Source organism: Dasypus novemcinctus, chromosome 6, assembly GCF_030445035.2.
Source record: "Dasypus novemcinctus isolate mDasNov1 chromosome 6, mDasNov1.1.hap2, whole genome shotgun sequence".
Lineage (NCBI taxonomy): Eukaryota > Metazoa > Chordata > Mammalia > Cingulata > Dasypodidae > Dasypus > Dasypus novemcinctus.
In genome coordinates, this window is record NC_080678.1 from 35,774,626 (window position 1) to 35,792,254 (window position 17,629).

Here is a 17,629-nt window from a genome sequence, read left to right on the forward strand (position 1 = left end):
GTGCGGGCTGAGGACTGGGGAGCCCACTGGCCTCACTGATCACTCTCTTGCTGGGCCACTCGCAGGAGCCAGCACTGAGTCCTCAGATTCAGAGGGTCTGAGCAGGGAAGAGAGAAGAGCATGGAGGTGGTGAAAGGGAGTGGCCTGAGGGTCTGGAAGGGAGAGGGGAGGAGGACTCCTGGGTGTCAGCATGCATGCCCTTGAGGCGTCCTCTCAGGCCCACTCAACCTCTGAGTCACAGCCGGGATCTCTTCTCCCTCTGCCCTCCCCGTGGGCACTGGGAGTAACTAGTATAGCGTGCGCTTACGCAGTGGGTTATGGAGACAGTGTTTAGGTATAGATTCTACATTTTCACCCACTCTCTGTGATTGTGAGCAAGTTACTAAAACTCTCTGTGCCTGTTTCCTCATCTATAAAATGGGGTTAATAATAGTAGATGAGGATTCAAGGAATTAATGTCTGTAAAGTTCTCAGGACAAGGCCTGCCATACAGTAAGCCTTTTAGACATGTTCATTGCTTTTTTGCCATTATTCTTATCTACTTTGCGCCTGAGGGTACCTGGTCTGCCGGCAGGGTTGAGTACTTCTCTGGGGTATCTGTCTTACTGCTCTTGCTGTCCCTGCCCCCCAGTGCCTGCCACAGGAGCCAAAGCTCAGTAAATGCATGCAGAAACCCAAGGCTGGTCAAATGGCTTCTATGGGATGAATATATTAACTTATTTAAACCACCAGAAGTTCCATAAGGCAGATATTCTTTTCCTCATTTTACAGATGTGGACACACAGGCACAGAGAATCCCAGGGATTTGCCCAAGATCACACAGCTGGTATGTTTTAGATCTGAAAAAAGGCAGATTTCACCTTAGGATTTCCTAACTCCATACTTTTCACTCTTGGGTGCAGCTTTCATTGTCTTGGGGTTGGCAAGAAATTATCCCCTTCTGCAGTGCATTGTTCTATGAGATTGTCTGGTGAGGGGTGCGGGAGGTAGAGAGAAAAATGTTGTCTCCAGACCTGAGGCTAAAGTTTCCCAGAAAGCTAGATAGGCCTTAATTTACCAGCTCACCCCACAGCACACACACACACACAGAGTCCTTGACAGACTCCACTTCTTACACACACCGCCTTCCCTCTCTAGCCCCCTCGAACTTCTGTGCTTCAAGACCTCACATCTTCCTCTGCTGCTACCATTTTCCCAGTCTCTGCTGCCCTTCTCTACCTCCAGCCCATTGTCCACACCTCCACAGTAGTCTTTCTCCTCCAAATCACATATTTGCACTCCTTTGCTTAAAATCTTTCAATGGCAACTCATGGCCTAGAGGAGAAAATGAAAACTTACATTCCTCCAGCTGCCTCCTGCCAACCTCCCAGACTTACTTCCCAAGCCTCTCCCTCATCCGCCTACTGCCCTCACAGAATCCTTTGGCTATTGTCCCTTCCCCAAGGTTTTGTTCCTGGAGCTCTTGATTGGGAAAGCCTTGGCCCACCTATCCTCTGTATTTAATGTGTATCTAGTCATGACACAAGACCTCACCCCCTTTACAATGCCTTCCCTGACACCCCTGATTGTGCTTCCCTGTACCCCAGTTCACTCCTCCAGCTTTGGGGAACTTCTTGATTCATAGCTTTCTCTTTGCCACCAGGTAATGGGTCTGGGTCATCTCTACAGCTCCAGTGTCCAGTGCAAAGGGGAGCCAGGTTTAGTGGCTGACTGATCTCAGGGTTCCCCCAGGGCCCTGCCTCTCCCAGCCGGCCAAGTTCAGTCCCTGCTCCCCTATTTTCCCCAGTCCAGAGGACTCTGGTCTACATAATAATCACATCCTGCCTCCCTGAGGAAGTAGGAACTGCTTGAGCCACATATCTCCTTCCAGGAGGTCATTTTTTCTTTCTTTCTTTCTTTTTTTTTCACTCCCCTGATCCAGTTCTGTGGCTGACAGAGCCGGACAAGGCGGGTCAGAGAGGAAGAGGAGTAGAGAGGGTGGTACCCGCATCGAACCGGAAGTCCCAAAGGTCGGAAAATTTCTAAGCGCTTGTGGTCCCAGGGGCTGCGTGGCGGGCAGGGAAGCCTTCCCTCGTCCCAAGTGCAGAGACTGCCTTTTGGATATCAGTCTCCCGGTCCGGCGTCCTGGGGGCCACAGCACAGGGGTTCGCCCGGGGATGAGTTCCCTCCTCCGTCCACGCCGAGGCCTTGTCAGACCACAGGGGAGACGCTCCCTAACATTCTTCCTTCCTCCTCCGTCCCCGCTTCTTTCTCCTCTTCTCTTGCCTCTTTCCTCTCTCTGGCCCGGGCAGCCCTGTGCGGACCCTGTCCCGCGCGCGGGCGGAATCCTCGCCGCGCCTCTCGGTCACCACCGGGAGGTGGCTCGGGAAATGCGCCCTCCGCTGGCGTCCGGCCGCGGTTCTCGCCGCGTTGCTTTTTCTCCGCCACCGTGCGGGGCGCGCCGGGCTGGGCGCCGGGGATCCCCACGGGGAGACCTCTCCAAGGCCCTGCTGGAGAGCTGCCGGGACACGGCGGGGCTGACCTCAGCCGGCTTTTCCCAGGCCCCCCTTCTTCGGCGCCAGGGCAGGACGTCCCCGGCTCCCGAGGCGCCTTTGAACTCCCCTTCCCCTCCCCCGCCACGAGCCGGGGCGAGAGTCCACACCCAAACACTGCCCCCTGCCAGGGCAGATGGCCTTCAACTTCGAGTCCAGTTCAGCCCCCGACCCCGCCTAGAGCCCCGAGTCCCCGCAGGCTATGCTCCCCGCCGAGGCCTCCGGGTCCGCGGCCGCTGCCCAGAATCGGGGCGGCAGGGGGGCCGCGCTTTCCCGGCAGCGCCTTGCAGGGGAGAGGGGTGTAGTTGGGGGAGAGAAGAACGTTTGCGTTTTGGGCTGTCTTCGATGTTTCTTTACTCTCTTGCCCCCTCTGTCTTAATCCCCCTCCTCTCTTCTTTCTTCTCTAACTTCTCCCTCCTCCTCCTCAGGTCCCCCTTCTTTTTGTTCGCCCCCCCACGCCCCCTGCTCCTTCGCCTCCCTTCTGTCCGCCTCGGTCTCTCTCCCCCATTGCCGTTCTTTCTCTGACCCTCACTCCTCTCTTTCTTTGGGGCTTTCCCGCGCCCCTCACTCTCTGGGCCGGGGCTGCTCCATCGCTGCGTCGCTGCTGCCCGCCGTCCTCACTTTTTCGTTGTCCCGGCGGCCTCCGTCTGGCGGCCTCGGGTCCCGCTCCCCGCCGCCGCCGCGGTGATTTATTCGCCTCACCCGGCGGAATCAGGTGCTGAACCGAGCCCCGGAACGAGGGAACAGATTTATCCCAGGAAGGGTTTGGTGAACTAAACGATGCTAATTACGGGGTGGGGGGCGCACCGGGCGGAGGAGGGGAGGCGCGCAGGCCGGGCGCGGCGGGCGCGGGAGAGGCCCGGGCGGAGGAGGGCCCTCCCCGGCCGCCTCCCCTGCGCCCCTCGCCGGGGCTCTCGCCCTTCCCTGGGAACTTTCCCGTCCGAGTTAACTATTAACCGCTGGCAAGAGGCAATTTTCTTTGGAATTTCAGCGATTTCCTTTTCGCCGTGGAGGCAGATTAACATGCAAATGGTGAGATGCTCGGCCGGTGTCTGCGCGCGGCCGAGGATGCCCCTGCCCCGCCAAAGAGCGTCCTTCGCCATGGCGGAAAACTACAGCCCCGCCCCGCCTGCGTGCCCGCGCACCAAGCCGTGACCGAGCCGGTGGCCCGCGGGTGCCCCGGGCTGGAGGTGGAAAAAGCCGAGCGCTCCTGCTTGGGGGTAGGGGAGGGAGCCTAAGACGGGCAGGCCTCGGGGGACCTTGGGCTCGCGACCCGGCACGGCCACCCGAGGAGCCCGCGACCCGCGCACCCCGGTTCCTGTTCGGAGGCCTGCACGCAGGCCGGACTCGGGAAGCCCTCCCCCACCTGCAGCGCTCCCGGGCCTCCCCCCATTCCCGAGCACCCCCGAACCCACACGTGCACACATGCCCGGCTCTAGCTTCTGACCGCCGCAAACTTTATCAAACTTGTGCCTCTGGGCCCCAACTCCTCCTCTTGTTCTCCTTCCCTCTCTTGCCCCGGCCTCCTCTTCCAGAAGCCAGGCGGGAAGGGGTCCCCGGCCTCGGGACCCTGGAGAGGACAGAGCTCCCGAAAGCCGGGGCCTTGCCTGGCCGGGACCTGAGCCTCTGGCCGCCCGTCAGGACGCCGGACACGCAAACGGCGGCCCGCGGCCGAAGGCTCCGGGGCTGGCAGCAGCCGGGCTTGGCCGAGCCGCACCCAGAGAGCGGGCAGCAGCAGGACCGGGCCTTGCCCTGGCGCAGCCCCAGGCCTCAACGTGACGTCGGGGCCGCACTAGGCTCGGCCGGGCTCCGGAGCCTCTGCCTCCAGCCGTCCTCTCCGCGCTCTCAGCCTTTGGAGATTATTTTCCCCAGCCCTCTACCTGGGGCGGCCCCCACCCCGCCCGCCTGCCTCGCCGCCTCGGTCGCCGGCGGGGCTGCCTCTGTCTCTGTCTCTCCCTGTCTCTCCCTCTCTGTCTCTCTTGTTTGTTTCAACGCGCGGACACTGATTGCGCCTTATGAAGTTCTAACTGGTTTTGTGTCAGGAAGATCTTTCTCGCTGCTACCCAGCCTGGCGTGACGGATTAAACATCAACTAGTTAAATAAAAATTAATATCAACTGCCTCCTAACTTCTAATGTCATGTTGTTTATAACTAATGAACTGATTAGGGGATAAACACATCACGGAGACATTCGGCTCTCCTGCCTGGGCTCTGCCGGCGCCCAGTGCCCATGCCCCAGCGCCGACTGTGGGCTGCTGGAGGCAGGGGGTGGTGGGGTGATGGGGTGGGGGAGCTGGGGAGGGGGCTGGGAGCTCCCAAGGGCTTGGCCTTTGGGCAGCCATGACTTCTCTCCATCCCTTTCTCTGTCTTTCCCTCCCTTTTCCTTTCTATATACATTTCCTTTTTTTCTCCTTCCTTCCTTCCTCCCTCCCTCCCTCCCTTCCATCATGTTCTCCTCTTCTGTCCTTCGCTTCTCTGCCTCTATCAGCAGATTGTCCCTGGTTTCTTTCCCCCACCTGCACACCTCCTTTCCTTTCCTTTTTGTGTATCTTGGGTTCAGTTTGGACCCTGATGCTCTATGGGGCTCTCCTCCTCCTTTCTCTACTTTGCTTCTTTCTTCCATCTTCTTCCCCTAGGTTTGGATTTATTCTTCCCTGGCCAGCACAGAGCATAATGAGTCCCAGGGTCTGTGTGACTGTCATGTCTCCTTCAGCACCCTGTGGGAGACTGGCAACACCCCCAGCCAGCTATTTAAGGGAGAGGGAAGCAGCTAGAATAAGGGCGCTCGTGTTTTCTAGTTCTCCTTCATTCAATCTGGAATGGGAGCGAGGAAATAAAAATTATTTCAAAACTTTTCTCCTTTCCTCTTGCCCCCAAAACAATTAATTCAGGTTCAAGTGCTAAGTTTAATTTTCAGGGAAAGAAAACTGCTCTGATGTATTTCCTCCAGAGCCTTCAGACTCCTCCCACCCACCCCCTACCTCATCTGCCCCCTCCCTAGCCCCAGCCTGACCTGAGTAGCCTCCTGCAGGGCCCTTTTCCTAAAGCTGCTTAAACCAAATCACAATTGTCATCATGACAACAATAAGGAAGGAAGGCGAATAATCACAGACCAAGCCCTGGTGATTTTTTTTTCTCTAAGAAGCCACAACGTTTAAACTTGGTTTGCCCTGGACCGCAGGGTCTGACAAGACAATAACAACAGAAAAAGCTTTTAAAACCAATTTAGCACACGTGAAAATGTAATTCTAATGAAGAATCAATAGGCTGGCGGATCATTTTTCCTGGGACTCCTTGGAGAACCTGAGAGAGATTTTCAATCAATGGGGTGGGCAATGAGCAAAAGGGCCCGAGAGACAGTGTGGGACAGAAGGTGAGGGCTGGGAGACAAAGAGAGGCAGAGACTGAGGGAGGAGGCTAGAGGGAGGCTGAGGCCTGGGGATGGGCTCTTGGGCATCACTTTGTAGGTTTCCAAAGCCCAGGATTATCAGAGCTAAGGAGGCTCCTCCCCCCACCCCCACCGCCACCCACCCCTGGCCTGGCCCCTCTGGTATGCGACAGGCTGCTTAGCACAATGGCCTCAGCTGCCTTCCCTTGAGCCAAGGCCCCAGCCCTGGCACTGCCCCAAGCCTGGGTCCTGTGGTCAGGTAACTGTGACCAACTGGCTCAAGAGCAGGCAGGGGGCATTGAGCCAAGTGTGTGTATCCCCAGTTCAAAGCACCTGGTTCCCGGCGAGGGCCTCCTTACGTGTGCGCCTGGGAGGTTCACGTCTCTGATAATTCAGGAGCAAGGATAACTAATGCGTGTGTGGTCACACTTCACATTTTACAAATCACTTCCACACCCTTTATCTCATGCTGAGAAAGGAACCTGTGAGAAGGGCAAGGGTCATTATCACCATTTTAGAGAAGAGGAAACAAAGGCACAAAGAACTGTGCCGTGAAGGTGTGGCTTCATGGGTCACAGCCCTTGTGCATGACTGGGCATGGTTCTGAGTAGGTGACAGTGAGAGACTATATGTGTGACCACCTCATGTGTGTGCAATGGAGTGACCACAAGATAGCCTGTGATTTGTGTGTGACCAGGGTTTCATTTATGCATGCTGTGCTCCCATCCCTGTCCTTGGGAATGTTGCTCTGTGTATAACAATGTTTTTTAACTTTTCAAGCTTTTATGGTCTCAGACTGGAAAATCCCTGTTTGATTTTTTTTAAAGAAGAGAAAAATAAAAGAACATCAACAAAGTCTGATATTTTACACCACAAATGTTGCCATGATTAGTCTGAAAGGGTAGAAGTTCATGTTTCTGTAGAAAGGTTTTTAAAATTTACCTCCGGTAACCACAATATAGGTTTGGCCTCTGGGCTCCTGGGCCCCTCCAGCTTCCTGTCTCCTGATGCACAATTTTTCCAAAGGAAGTTCAGCTGCCATGAATGAGAGTCCTGGTGGGCAACGTTCAGTCCCTGACTGACGAGAACACCGCGGCCCCTGGGTGCCTTTCAGCCTGAGCCTTTGGGTGCGAGGTGGGGCCAGCCACTGCCTCATGCCTGCACCCTGGGGCTCACCCAGTGCTTTCCATTATGGTCTCTCAGTGTTACTGAGGGTGTATGAGCAAGGTGGTCTCTGACAGTAAGAGAGCAAGTGTGTATAGGTATAAAGTGAGGCAAGTGAGAAGCAAGTGTGGGGGGTAGGAATTGGAGCATGCGTGTGTGTGTGTGTGAGAGAGAGTAGTAGAAGAGAGTGAGTGTGAGAAAAGTGCTGTGTGAGAGGTTCCAGGGATAATTTATGAGAAAGGCATGCAGGAGGGGTGTGAATTCCAGGATGGGAGGCCATGATGGGTGGCAAAGCAAAAGTGAGCCTTTGATGAGAAGAGGTGAGGGTGTAGGTCTGTGGGTCCAGGAGACTTGGGGTGAGGGGACCAGAATGCTGGGGAGCAGTGTAACTCCCGAGGCAGCCGTTTGAGTGTGACGAGAGCTTGGGAGAGGTCTTGGGTTCACCCTTTCCCTCTTGCCCTCACCATCTCCTTAAGGGCAAGGAAGTCAGGACCTTTTCCTCTTAATCCCAGCTTGGGGGAAGGGAAGGGAAGGGATCCGCAGTTCTTGGAGCAGGAGAGATTATGAGGGATTTAGTAAACAGCTCCATGATGTATTGGTGGACGCCTCCTCCGGGGAACAACTCCATGGCCCCAGTAAGTTGGGGCCCAGAAAGTGGGGGAGAGTTTGTCGGAGTCTTGGGGACTGAGACCGGAAACCTGTGGTGTGCGGCAGACTGCGGAGCCTGATGTCCAAAAGTGGAAACGGGCGAGTGCTGGGAGTCGTGTCGAAGGGGAACAGCGCAAAGTCGGGGAGTGCGTGAGAGAGGACGCCCCTGCTCGCGACGCTGTGCGACTGACAGGAGCTTAAGACAGCGAAGAAGAGGGGGTGGGGTGGGAGGGCGCGCCGGCGTCTGGGCTGGGATTCCGTTTTGGGGTGCCTCGGGCAGCCAGGGTGTGTCGGCCTGCCTGCGGGGGCTGAGGGCCTCGGCGCGTGGGCGCGCGTGGGCGCGGGGCGGACGGCCCGGCGTGGCTGCTCCGCGCGTGGCCGGGGCTCGGCGTGGCGGGGCGTGAGCGCGAGCGCAGCGCACAGCCGAGGCGGCGGGCAGCGGGGGTTATCTGAGCCGCTCGGTCTTGGGTGGCTGCGCGCAGATCTCGGGACGACGGCGGCGGCGAAAGCGAGACGCGCTGTCGGGCCGCGGAGGGGCCGGGAGCCAGACCCCGGCCAGGCGGCGGCTGCGGGGAGCAGAGCATGGAACAGCGCGCCGGCCGCGCAGGTAAGAGCCCGCAGCGGCCCGTCAGCGCCTCGGGCCGGGGCTGGGGGTGGGGGGTGGCACCTGAGAAAGACGGGGTGGGAAGCCACCCAGCAGAGAGCGGACTCCACACTTTCTTTGCTATGCTTGGGACGCGTCAGGGTTCTGAACCGCAGGAGACTGGGACCTGTGGCCTCTCCCCACCCCGGGGGGTCTCCGGGGAATGGGACTTGCGGCCTTTCCCCACCACAGGGGTCTCTGGGGCCTTCCCTCCCGATGTCCTCTAGATCTACTACTAAAAACTTTCCACCCCAAAAATGGGAGTTTTATGACTTCTGGTGTCTGCAGAGCCTGCCTTTTCCTTTCTACTGTGCTTGTAAGACTTTCTCTTTCCATGTAGAAATATATTGTGCAACTTCTTTTCGTTGGCAGCACTGGGAAGGCCTTCCCTTCTCGTGCGAAGGGAGTGTGGGCATGTGGGCACACACGTGTACTGGTGGGTGAGGAAGCATGGTGTGCACATGTCTGTGTGCGTGTGTGAGGGTCTGTGGGTATGTGAGTACGAACTGAAGTGTGAGTACTGCTGTAGATGTGCCTTGTGTGTGTCAAGAGAGCCTCCTGCCCGGGAAAATCACAGCTCTAGGGAGGCCTGGGGGGAAGGAAGGAGGGGATTCTGAAGCTGCTTACCCAAAGGGCTAAGGGAGTGGAGGGCTGCTCTCTTTTTTTCCTCCCCCCCACCCCTCCTCAAGCCTGCCCACTCAGCTTTGACTGCCCACCTGGTGCCCTGGTGCAGGGCAGGGGTGGGAAGCCCAAGTGCCCAAGTTTAGTTCTGGACCGGTGGGGAGGGAGATGGTTGGATCAGTTTCCAGAGTTTTCCAAATAATTCCACAGAGGTCAAGGCCTAACTCTAGGACTTCTTTTATCCCCTCCCCCCTCCACGTTTCCCTTCCTCAACTCTTATTTCTCCCCTCCCCTGCCGCCCCCAGGAGTTCAGGTTCCAGTTCTTTCAGCTGATAACCTAGGTCTCACTCCCCCCTCCCCCAGCACTTTCCCTGCTCTTGGTTCCTTGGCCCAATCCTGGGCTGCCCCCACCCCCCTCCCTGGGCTTTGACCCCACTGGGGCACCTGGGCCACCAGGAGTATCAACTGTGGCCTCCTGAGCTTTTAGGGCTCTGGGCCACCCCTCCGCACCAGAGGTTTAAGTAGGGAGATCAATAGCAAACAGTTGTAATGATCTAATTAATTATGGCAAAATTAAAAGCGAGTACAAAATCAATCTCTGATGGTGTTGAAGATGGAATTCAATTGAGAGCCCATCTGTGCACCCCCTCGACCGTATAAATATGCAGCCCAAGGACAGACCTAATGGCTGGGCCCTCCATGGGAACCCCTCTCGCCTTTCTTCCTCTCCTGCACAGGGCTTCTCTCTCACTCTATCTGGATCTCTTTTGCCTCCTGACGCCTTCCACCCCCTCCCCTCTCTCTTTCCCTGTCCCTTTAGCTCAGGCTCTCCTACTCCTACTTTTCTCTTTTCCTTCCTGGCAGGCAGCTCCCCTGCCTTGTAGGCCAGAGGTGCATGGACCAGGTAACCCGCCAAGTCTCCAGGAGATGCACCCAGGCCACCTCCCCAGGTCCTCGGGAAGGAGATGGCAGAGCTGTCGGGTGGCATCCTTGCACGCCTGTCAGGGCCCCCACGCCAAGTTTCCTGGCACGCAACTGCTCCAGACGGACTCAGAGTGCTTCCCATGTCGCCAGGAGCACCTGCCTACCTGTGCCTGGCCTGGCAACTGCTCCCGGGGCGCACGGGCCAGAGCCGCGGCGGGGAAGCTGGGTTGCGCACAGGGCTTCCTTTCCCTTCTTTCCTTTTCCGCCTTTACCCGAGGGAAGCAAGCGCTCCCTGCGGCCGGTGCTTGGCAAAAGGTGAGGAGCAGCAGCGAGCTGGGCAGGAAGCAGCGTGGGGTCTGAGAGAAGGAACTCATGGTTCCCTTGGAGGTGGACCCACGGAGCCCACAGAGGCTTCCACACTCCCAGCCACCTTCTCTTTTTTCTCTTTTCACCGCCCCGTCCCGCGCCTCTGCCCTCCTCTCCCACAGCCGTGTCTAACCGAGGCACTGCTTCCCGGGGGCCCGCATACCCCAGACACCTCCCACCCCTTTGGGCCCCATTCGCTAGTTCGATGTGACAATGACACTAGCGCGAGAGCAGAGCGCGCCTGACGGTAGCCGGCGCGCCACCGCCACAGCCGGGTTTGCGAAGGATGCGGGTTTTATTTAGTCTCACGGAGCCTGTTCTGGGGCAGCGAAAAATACCAGGAAAAGGAAAGGGAAAGGAGGAGGGAGAAAAGCTGTAGCTGGGGCAATTGTGGTCTTTGGCCATCGTAGCCTATCCCCCGAGAACCATAAAATAAGCCGTTTATTTGCTGTCCTCTTTTTTCTCCCTTTTGCTCTGCTGACCTGTCCCAGGCGCTTTCTGGCGCTGGTCCCCTGCCTCTCCGTCCTGGAGCTCTGGGTTCCTGGGTCTCACTCAGCCCTCACAGAATCCCCCCTCTCCCCCTGGGGGGGCCAGGCCCTCAGAGCCTGGGGGAGACCCTGCCTGACTCCTCCCCGCCCTCTTTTGCCAGGCCTCCTCACTCCGCTATGAATTGTTGTGCTGGCCTGCAGGATTGATTGGCGGCCTGCTGGAAGAGCCCTTGGCCTCTGAGCAGCCCCAGCTGAGGGCACGGGGGTGGGGGTGGGGGTGGGGGGTGGCTGGATATGGGTCCTGAGTGCCCATCTCAGCCCCGCCTGGAACACAGTTGTCTGCCTAGACACCCTTTGCGAACCACCCCCAAACCTTGACACACCCTCACAACACAACTACACACACGGCTCCCCTCACCGAAAGAGGCTTCGCCCCCAACGAGACACTGAAAATTACTTAGAAAATGGAAGGGGCTTGCTCCCCGCATAAGTTGGTTTCTTCAATGTGTTCGTTGGCTGCGGGTCTATAACTCTCGGCCTGTGTAGACATGGCCAAGCAACTCCTAGGACCCAGGTCTTTTCCTTTCCTAGATTGACTTTGCGCCTTCTCTTTTGTAGGAACAGTTACAGAAAGTTAAGAAATAACCCCGGACGTGGGTGACCCTAAAGTGTCAAACCAAAGGACGTTGGCCAGAAGGAGACCTTGCACTGGCTTCTAAGGGATTCCGTCCAGCCCTTTTGTTTCAAGTTCGGGGAATAGACGGCCCTGGACCTCGAGGGTGGAGGGCAGAGGCCCGCAGAGCCTGGGGCAGCCTCTACCCCTTCCCTTCCTAGCCCCCACCCCGCTGGCCTAAACCGCCCCAGGCCCCGCAGGCGCCAGTGCACACACGCACACTTGGCGCCCACAGCTCTAGCAACCCCAGCAACACCCTCTGCCCCGACCCACGGCCTCTAGGAACCCTCTAGGAACCCAAGCGGCAGTGAGCCCCTCGGGACATCCCGGCTCCAAGCTGAGGTGGGGGGAGGAGGCAGGAGTACCCGCAAACCTCCGCCGCTCCCCGGAGAACCCCCTTCCCTTGGGTCTCTCCAGGTCTCAGCCCGCCCCCTCCCTCGTTTTCCCCTTTCCCCTGCGCTCGGCGCCTTTGTCTCCAGCCCCTTCCCGGCGCCGGGCGGCCCGGGCCCCGCCTGGCGGCCCTGCCCCCTGGCTTCCCCGCCTGTCGCGGGCGGGTCTGCCCCTGTCTTACCCGCTCCCGGCTCTGCGCGGTCTCCTCCTGCTCCTCGCGTCCGCACAGCTGCTGGGAGAGCAGGAAGGGAGGGTGGGCGCGCCGCGGATGGATCCGAGAGAGTAGATTTGGAATCTGCTCGCAACTCCGGCAAAACTCAGCCGCGGTCCTCCCGCCCCTCGCCAACTGTTCCAGCGCTGCGGCGCGGCGCCCTCGAGCGCGCCCGGCCCCTGCCTGGCCCTGGCGAGCGGCGGGGGCTGCTCCGCGGGCCCTCCTCTGTCCCGGCTCTGCACTTGCGCTCCCCCCGCCGTGCACTCGGTTTCCTTTCGGCTGCCCCTTGCCGCCGCCTGCCCCCTCCCCTCGTCGCGGCGGCCGAGGCGGCGAGCGCCCGCACTGTCTCCCCAGACCACAGCCCGGTCAGGCCGCGGGCTCGGCCCGGAGGAGAGGGCGTTAATCATTACTCCCACCGCCACCCCGCCGCCCTCGGACTTCCTCACCCTGGCCTGGGGGCGGGGGACAGCTGGCCCGGTGGGAACTTCGGCTTCGCCCAAAGCAGCCCCTTCAGGCCTCCCAGAGCTGAGCACCTTTTCTGCCCCCTCAGCACCCCTTCCAGGTCTCCTCTCTACTGCCTTCTCCCCCTCCGCGCCTCCCCCGGCTCAGGCCATTCCCCGCTGCTCTGGGCTCTGGCTGTGGCAGGTTGACTGCAGGTCCTGGGAGGACCAACTTTCTTTGTTTGGAACCGGACCGGACGGGATTTCCTTCCCGAAGTCTCGGCCAACGGGCCAGCTCCTCCCCACGGTTTTTGGCGAACTGGCCTGAAGGGGATCGCACCTGAGGCCACAATTAACCCGGCTCTAGGGGGGTGGGGGGCGAGGAATTTAACTGATCCTCCAGCAGCTGTGCTGGTGCGGTGGGAAGGGGGAGAGGTGGGGAGGGGGTGCAGGAAGAAGTGGAAATGGAGTGGTGGTGGTGGTGGGGAGAGAGCAGCAGAGTGATTGATGAACCGGGATGGAATGGGGTACAGTCAAAGGAAAGACTAAGTAAATAAATAAATAAATAAACTCCTGGAAGGGAGGAACACAGGAAGGGGGTCAGTGAAGAATCCCTTGTTCCCTTTAGAGGCTAGAAGTTGGGTGACAAACAACCACACCCCTGCCCAAAGCCCTCTGGTTCCCTCCTCCGCTCTGTGTAGGGGGTTATGGGTTCAGAAAGCTGGGCATTTACTCCTTAATCTACTACAGACAGGTTTGGTTTTCAAAATATTTTGCTATTGGGTAGTTCCACGGGTATTAACCACGGCCCTTTTACCAGTGAAACAACTGAGGCTCAAAGAAGCCAAGCGGGCCGCGCCTCTTCCGGGAGGGCTGTGCGCTGAGCCGGCCCTTCCAGCTGTGCGGAGGTCCCTGTGTGCCTGGGGGGTGTGAGGACAGGCTGTGTCCCGATCTGATCCGGAAGGGCTAGGGCCTCACCGGACCTCTTGGCCCCACGGGCCCAGGGGCCCAGGTCCTCCTGACTTGACCGTGTTTCGGCCCCCAGTCGGGTGGCCCACCGGCCGCAGCCACCTGGCAGGCCCGTGCGGCTAAGAGGCCGCTTTGGTGGCAAGTGGCTCGCATTGTCCTCGCCCCTCAAAGGGGCTGCGAAGGGCCGGGCAGGTCGCGGGGACCTCTGGTGAGGAGAAACCGGGTTCAGGGGGGAGGGGCCGGGAAGATAAAAGCCCAGCACGTGCGCGCGGCCTCCGCAGGACCAACAGACCGAGCGGGCGGGGCGGGGGGCTTCAGGCCCCCCGGGCTTCACGCAGGGAGCCCAAATATTAGGAACAAAAGCGGGAAAAGAAGAGAGAGAGTAGGAGGGAGGGAGGGAGCCAGGGAGGGAGCGAGGAAGCAGAAATTAGGGGGTCTTAGATGAAAAAAAAAAAGAAAGTAGCTTTAGGGGGAATGTGCTGTGGAGTGTGAAATTGCAGCCCATGGTGCTCCATATTGTACCAGAAGCTCTTCCAAAAACAAAAAAAAAAAACCATCCTCCAACGTGACCGGAGGGCTAGGAGGGGGGAGGGGCGGGAGAGAATAGGGAGGGGGAGGGGGAAGGGCCGGGCGGGAGCCGGTCCGGCCGAGCTGGAGAGGGGAGAGGGGTCCGGGGTGCGTGCGCCGCTGCCTGGGATCTGACCGCGGAGGGTGCGGGACCCTGACGGCGAGTGGGCCACGGGCCGCCAATCCCGGATCTTGATGTCTGGCGAACTAACTTTTTTTGGGTGGTTGAGGTGGGGACTTCCAAAACTGGGAACAATTTAGAAAAGGAACCCGGCTACCGAGTTGCGCCTCTGCTCTCCGCTCCTCTCCTCTCTCCTCCGTTTCTGCTTCTCTTCCCTTCGGACTAGTTTTTTCCCATTGGTTCTAAACAGCTTTTCCCCCCCGAATTCTAATGCGTTTAATTTGGTCCGCGCTGTGGGGAGCATTTCCTGGGGAGATAGATTTAATTTCGGAATTTCTAATCCCCTCCCTCAGAGCCCCGGCCTGGCTCCTCTCGCTGCTCCCCGGGAGGTGGGAGGGAAGGCAGGCCCCGGCCCGGGGAGGGGCCCCACTGGGAAGCTGCGCGGGCCGCCCGGCCCGGCTGCCTTCCCCGACGGCTGGAGGCCGGCGTAGGGCCCAGGCCGGAGCCCCGCAGGCGGAGGGGAGGCAGCCGCACCTCTGCCTGTCCTCCCGGGCAGAGAAAGCTGGGCCGAGGGTGGGGGGCGCGGGAAATCCGGAAGGCGAGCAGAAGGGCCGCCGCGAGAACCCGGGCCAGCTGCCGCCGCGGACGCGGCGACACCGGCGATTCAGTTCCCGCACAATCTGCCAGGAAACCGTTTGGAAGCTCGGGGTGCGAATCGCTTTGGCTTGGCTTGAGGTGCCTGTGCATGTGTACACACCTTGGTGGGTGTGGGGGGGTGCTCAATGCAGACCACCTCCTCCCCAACCCATGCACCCGCGCAGAGCAGGCGCGGCCCAGCCGGGGAGCCAGGCCGGGAGGGAGGAGGCGAGGGCGCCGGGCGCCGGGCGAGCCTGGGAGGGAAGAGAGCGGAGAAGGCGAAGGAGCGAGATCCACAAGGAAGATTTATTGGGCAGATCAGATACACAGAGGCGGCTAATGAAGCAAATCCCGAGATGGGTATCAGAGCAACTCCCCAAAAGTTTATTTGCCTTTAAATTTCCGCAGGGAGGCGGGCGCCTTGTTTGAAGTGTAAATGCCCCAAGGTTGGGGGGTGGAAGGGCAGCTTTGAAAACACCAGAGAGAAAAGGTTCATTTAGAGGCAGACGGGAAAAGCAACCAACCCTGACAGGTCGGAGCCCGGGTTGTGTTTGGGGTTGGGTTGTTTTCTTTTTTTCTCTTTCTTTTTCTCTTTCCTTTCTTTCCCCCCCTTTCTTGCTCTTCCCCCTCCCTCCACCCCCCCCCCCCCACTCGAGGAAAGAAAGGGAAAAGAACAGGAAAGGAAGTCGGTGGCTGGAGAGAAACCCTAGGCGGGTCCTTCACCCGGGGAGCCCTAGGAGATGCCAGAGGCCCTGCTAAAAGGGGATCCTCATGGCCAGGGAGAGGGTTACTCTTTGACTTTCTAGACCTAGAGACTAGCTGGAGCTAAAGAGGAAGCTGCTAGGGGCTGGCCTGGTGGTGGGGTGAATGGCCAGCTAGGGCAGGGGGCCCCAGGAGCAGGGGGGTGCCATGTGAGTGCCTGGGCTCTCCGGGGCTGCCTGGGAGTTGGACTAACCTGGAAGGGTCTTCACTCCTCAGAGGGTGCATGTGAAAGATAGCGGCACAAGTAAACTTCCAGAACACTTTGGCCATCGAGTCCCTTCTTTACAAAATGTGAAAAGTCCTCTTGTCTAAAACGTAAAGACATGTTTTTTTTTCCCCCTGCCCACACTGCTTCCCAGTATATGTAACATAGCGATATGTCTAGCTGGTTCTAGAATAATCTGTGACTCTGTGTGGAGGGGGGTTCTGCCTAGTCTTGTTCCCCCAATAATTCAGACTGCCCAAGACTTAACTTCTGGATGACCAGCACAGGATGACATGGAGGGAAGGGGTCCTTTAGCTCTTCTGAGCTGGTCTCAGTCGGGACCCTTCCTTGATGGCCCTCCCCAAATTCTTGGTTAATGACCTCCCCGAAGGAGGCCAGCCAACACTATCTGAGAGGCCCTTGCTTCCCGGCCTGCGAGCTGTTCCCTTTAGACTCGGCAAACTCTTCCTTTTCCGCTCCCCACACGAAGTTATTGCGTGTTCGTGGGGTTGTGAGGCCAAAGCAAACCCGGGAGCGCCACCTGCAGGCCTCCGGAGGAAGAGACTGACCTTCGGGGCCGGACCCTGCGCCTTCAACCTCCCGCCCCAGGGAACCTGCTCGGCCACCCAAGGGAAGTGGGGGTGGGGACTCGGAAGGAGGGGGGCCGGCAGGTAGGGGTTTTTCCTCGCGGAAGGTACCTCGACTGTGGAATGAGCAGATCGGGCTCAGGAGGATACCAGAGGGAAGGCAAATGCCGGGACCCCAGCACGCCGGGTCCCCTAGGAGTGGGAGGCTCGGTTCCCGGTCCGGCTGAGCCTGGCCCGAGCCCCGCCCGAGAAGAAAGGGTGCCCCGCCAACCCGCGTCCGGGAGACCAGGCAGGAATCTCCTCTTGGCGGAGTCGGGAGGGTGAAGCCCCCCGGCCCTAGCTACCGCCCAGGGTCCGGGCGACAGGCACAGCGGCGCGAGTCCGCGGCGCTTCCCGGGGCGCCTGGGGCTGCAGGCAGGGACCGGGGGAGCGCCGGGGCCCGGCTGCGAGAGCACTGCGCCGCGCGGGCTTCGCCGAGCCGCCCTTTCGCAGACCTGGGAAGCGGGGGGAGGGAGCGAAGGAGGGAGAGAGAGTTAAAACATCAGCTGAAGTGCCAAGATGATTTATGAGACGAGGGAAAATATTTCATAAAGATCTCCCGGATATTCTGTACTTAACCAGTTGGGAGACAAAGGGCCTCTCCTGCCTGGTGTGTGCAAGCGGACCCGAGCGAGCAGGCGAGCGAGCACTGGCGAGGGCTGCGGAGCCCGGGCCGGCGGCTCCGGCAGGGGCCGGGCGCGCTGCGCCTCCTGCGCGGGCTTCGGAGCCCGCGAGCTGGCGGGGGCGGCGCTCAGCCGCGTCCGCAGCCGCCTCTTCTCCTCAGCCGGGGACAGCGAGCCTCGCTCCTCCGCGTCCTCTGCCGCCGGCGACCGGCCTCTCCGCACGGTCTCTCTGCCCAAGCCCCCTCTCTGGCACCCGAGGGCCCAGGAGCCAAGTCCTTGGGCTCTCCCACTGCCCGCTGCGTCCCACCGAGGCAGGTGGGTCCCCCGCCGGAGGTCTCCCGCTCGCTGCCGAGCCGAGCGCTCTGCCCAGATTCCCGCGAGCAAGGGAACGAGGGAGGCCCTGGGCGCAGCCGCGCGTGGGACTGGAGAGGACAAAGTGCCGGGCACTTGGTTCGGGAATGAGAATTGGGGGTCCGTGGGTGAGGAGGTGGGAAGGGGAAGGACCGAAGGACGGGAGAGAGAGAGGAAGAGCCAAGAAGGAACAGAAGGGATCGCAGAGCTGGGTAGAGGGATTCGGACTAGGGATGCAGACCGGGCCGGGACCCGCGCGGCCCATGCGGGCACCGGCCGGT

General features: G+C 59.7%; 1 protein-coding gene and 1 long non-coding RNA gene across 10 annotated transcripts in view; one reads left to right on the forward strand and one right to left on the reverse strand.

The window, feature by feature from the left end:
* LOC131278694 (uncharacterized) overlaps positions 1–12,206 on the reverse strand; it is a 67,971-nt gene extending 55,765 nt beyond the window's left edge. The window contains exon 1 of the long non-coding RNA XR_009186099.1: positions 12,019–12,206. This is a non-coding gene — a long non-coding RNA (uncharacterized lncRNA). The remainder of the gene's footprint in view (positions 1–12,018) is intronic.
* A 4,260-nt stretch (positions 12,207–16,466) lies between these two features.
* PAX2 (paired box 2) overlaps positions 16,467–17,629 on the forward strand; it is an 81,485-nt gene continuing 80,322 nt past the window's right edge. For 3 of the 9 annotated variants that reach the window (XM_023588971.3, XM_023588970.3, XM_058298510.2), the window contains exon 1: positions 16,467–17,312. In XM_023588971.3, the coding sequence (XP_023444739.1) occupies positions 16,901–17,312 (412 nt within the window). In that variant the 5' untranslated portion in view covers positions 16,467–16,900. The remainder of the gene's footprint in view (positions 17,313–17,629) is intronic. The other 6 variants (XM_004459172.4, XM_004459171.4, XM_071215686.1 and 3 more) reach the window with 3 other exon arrangements.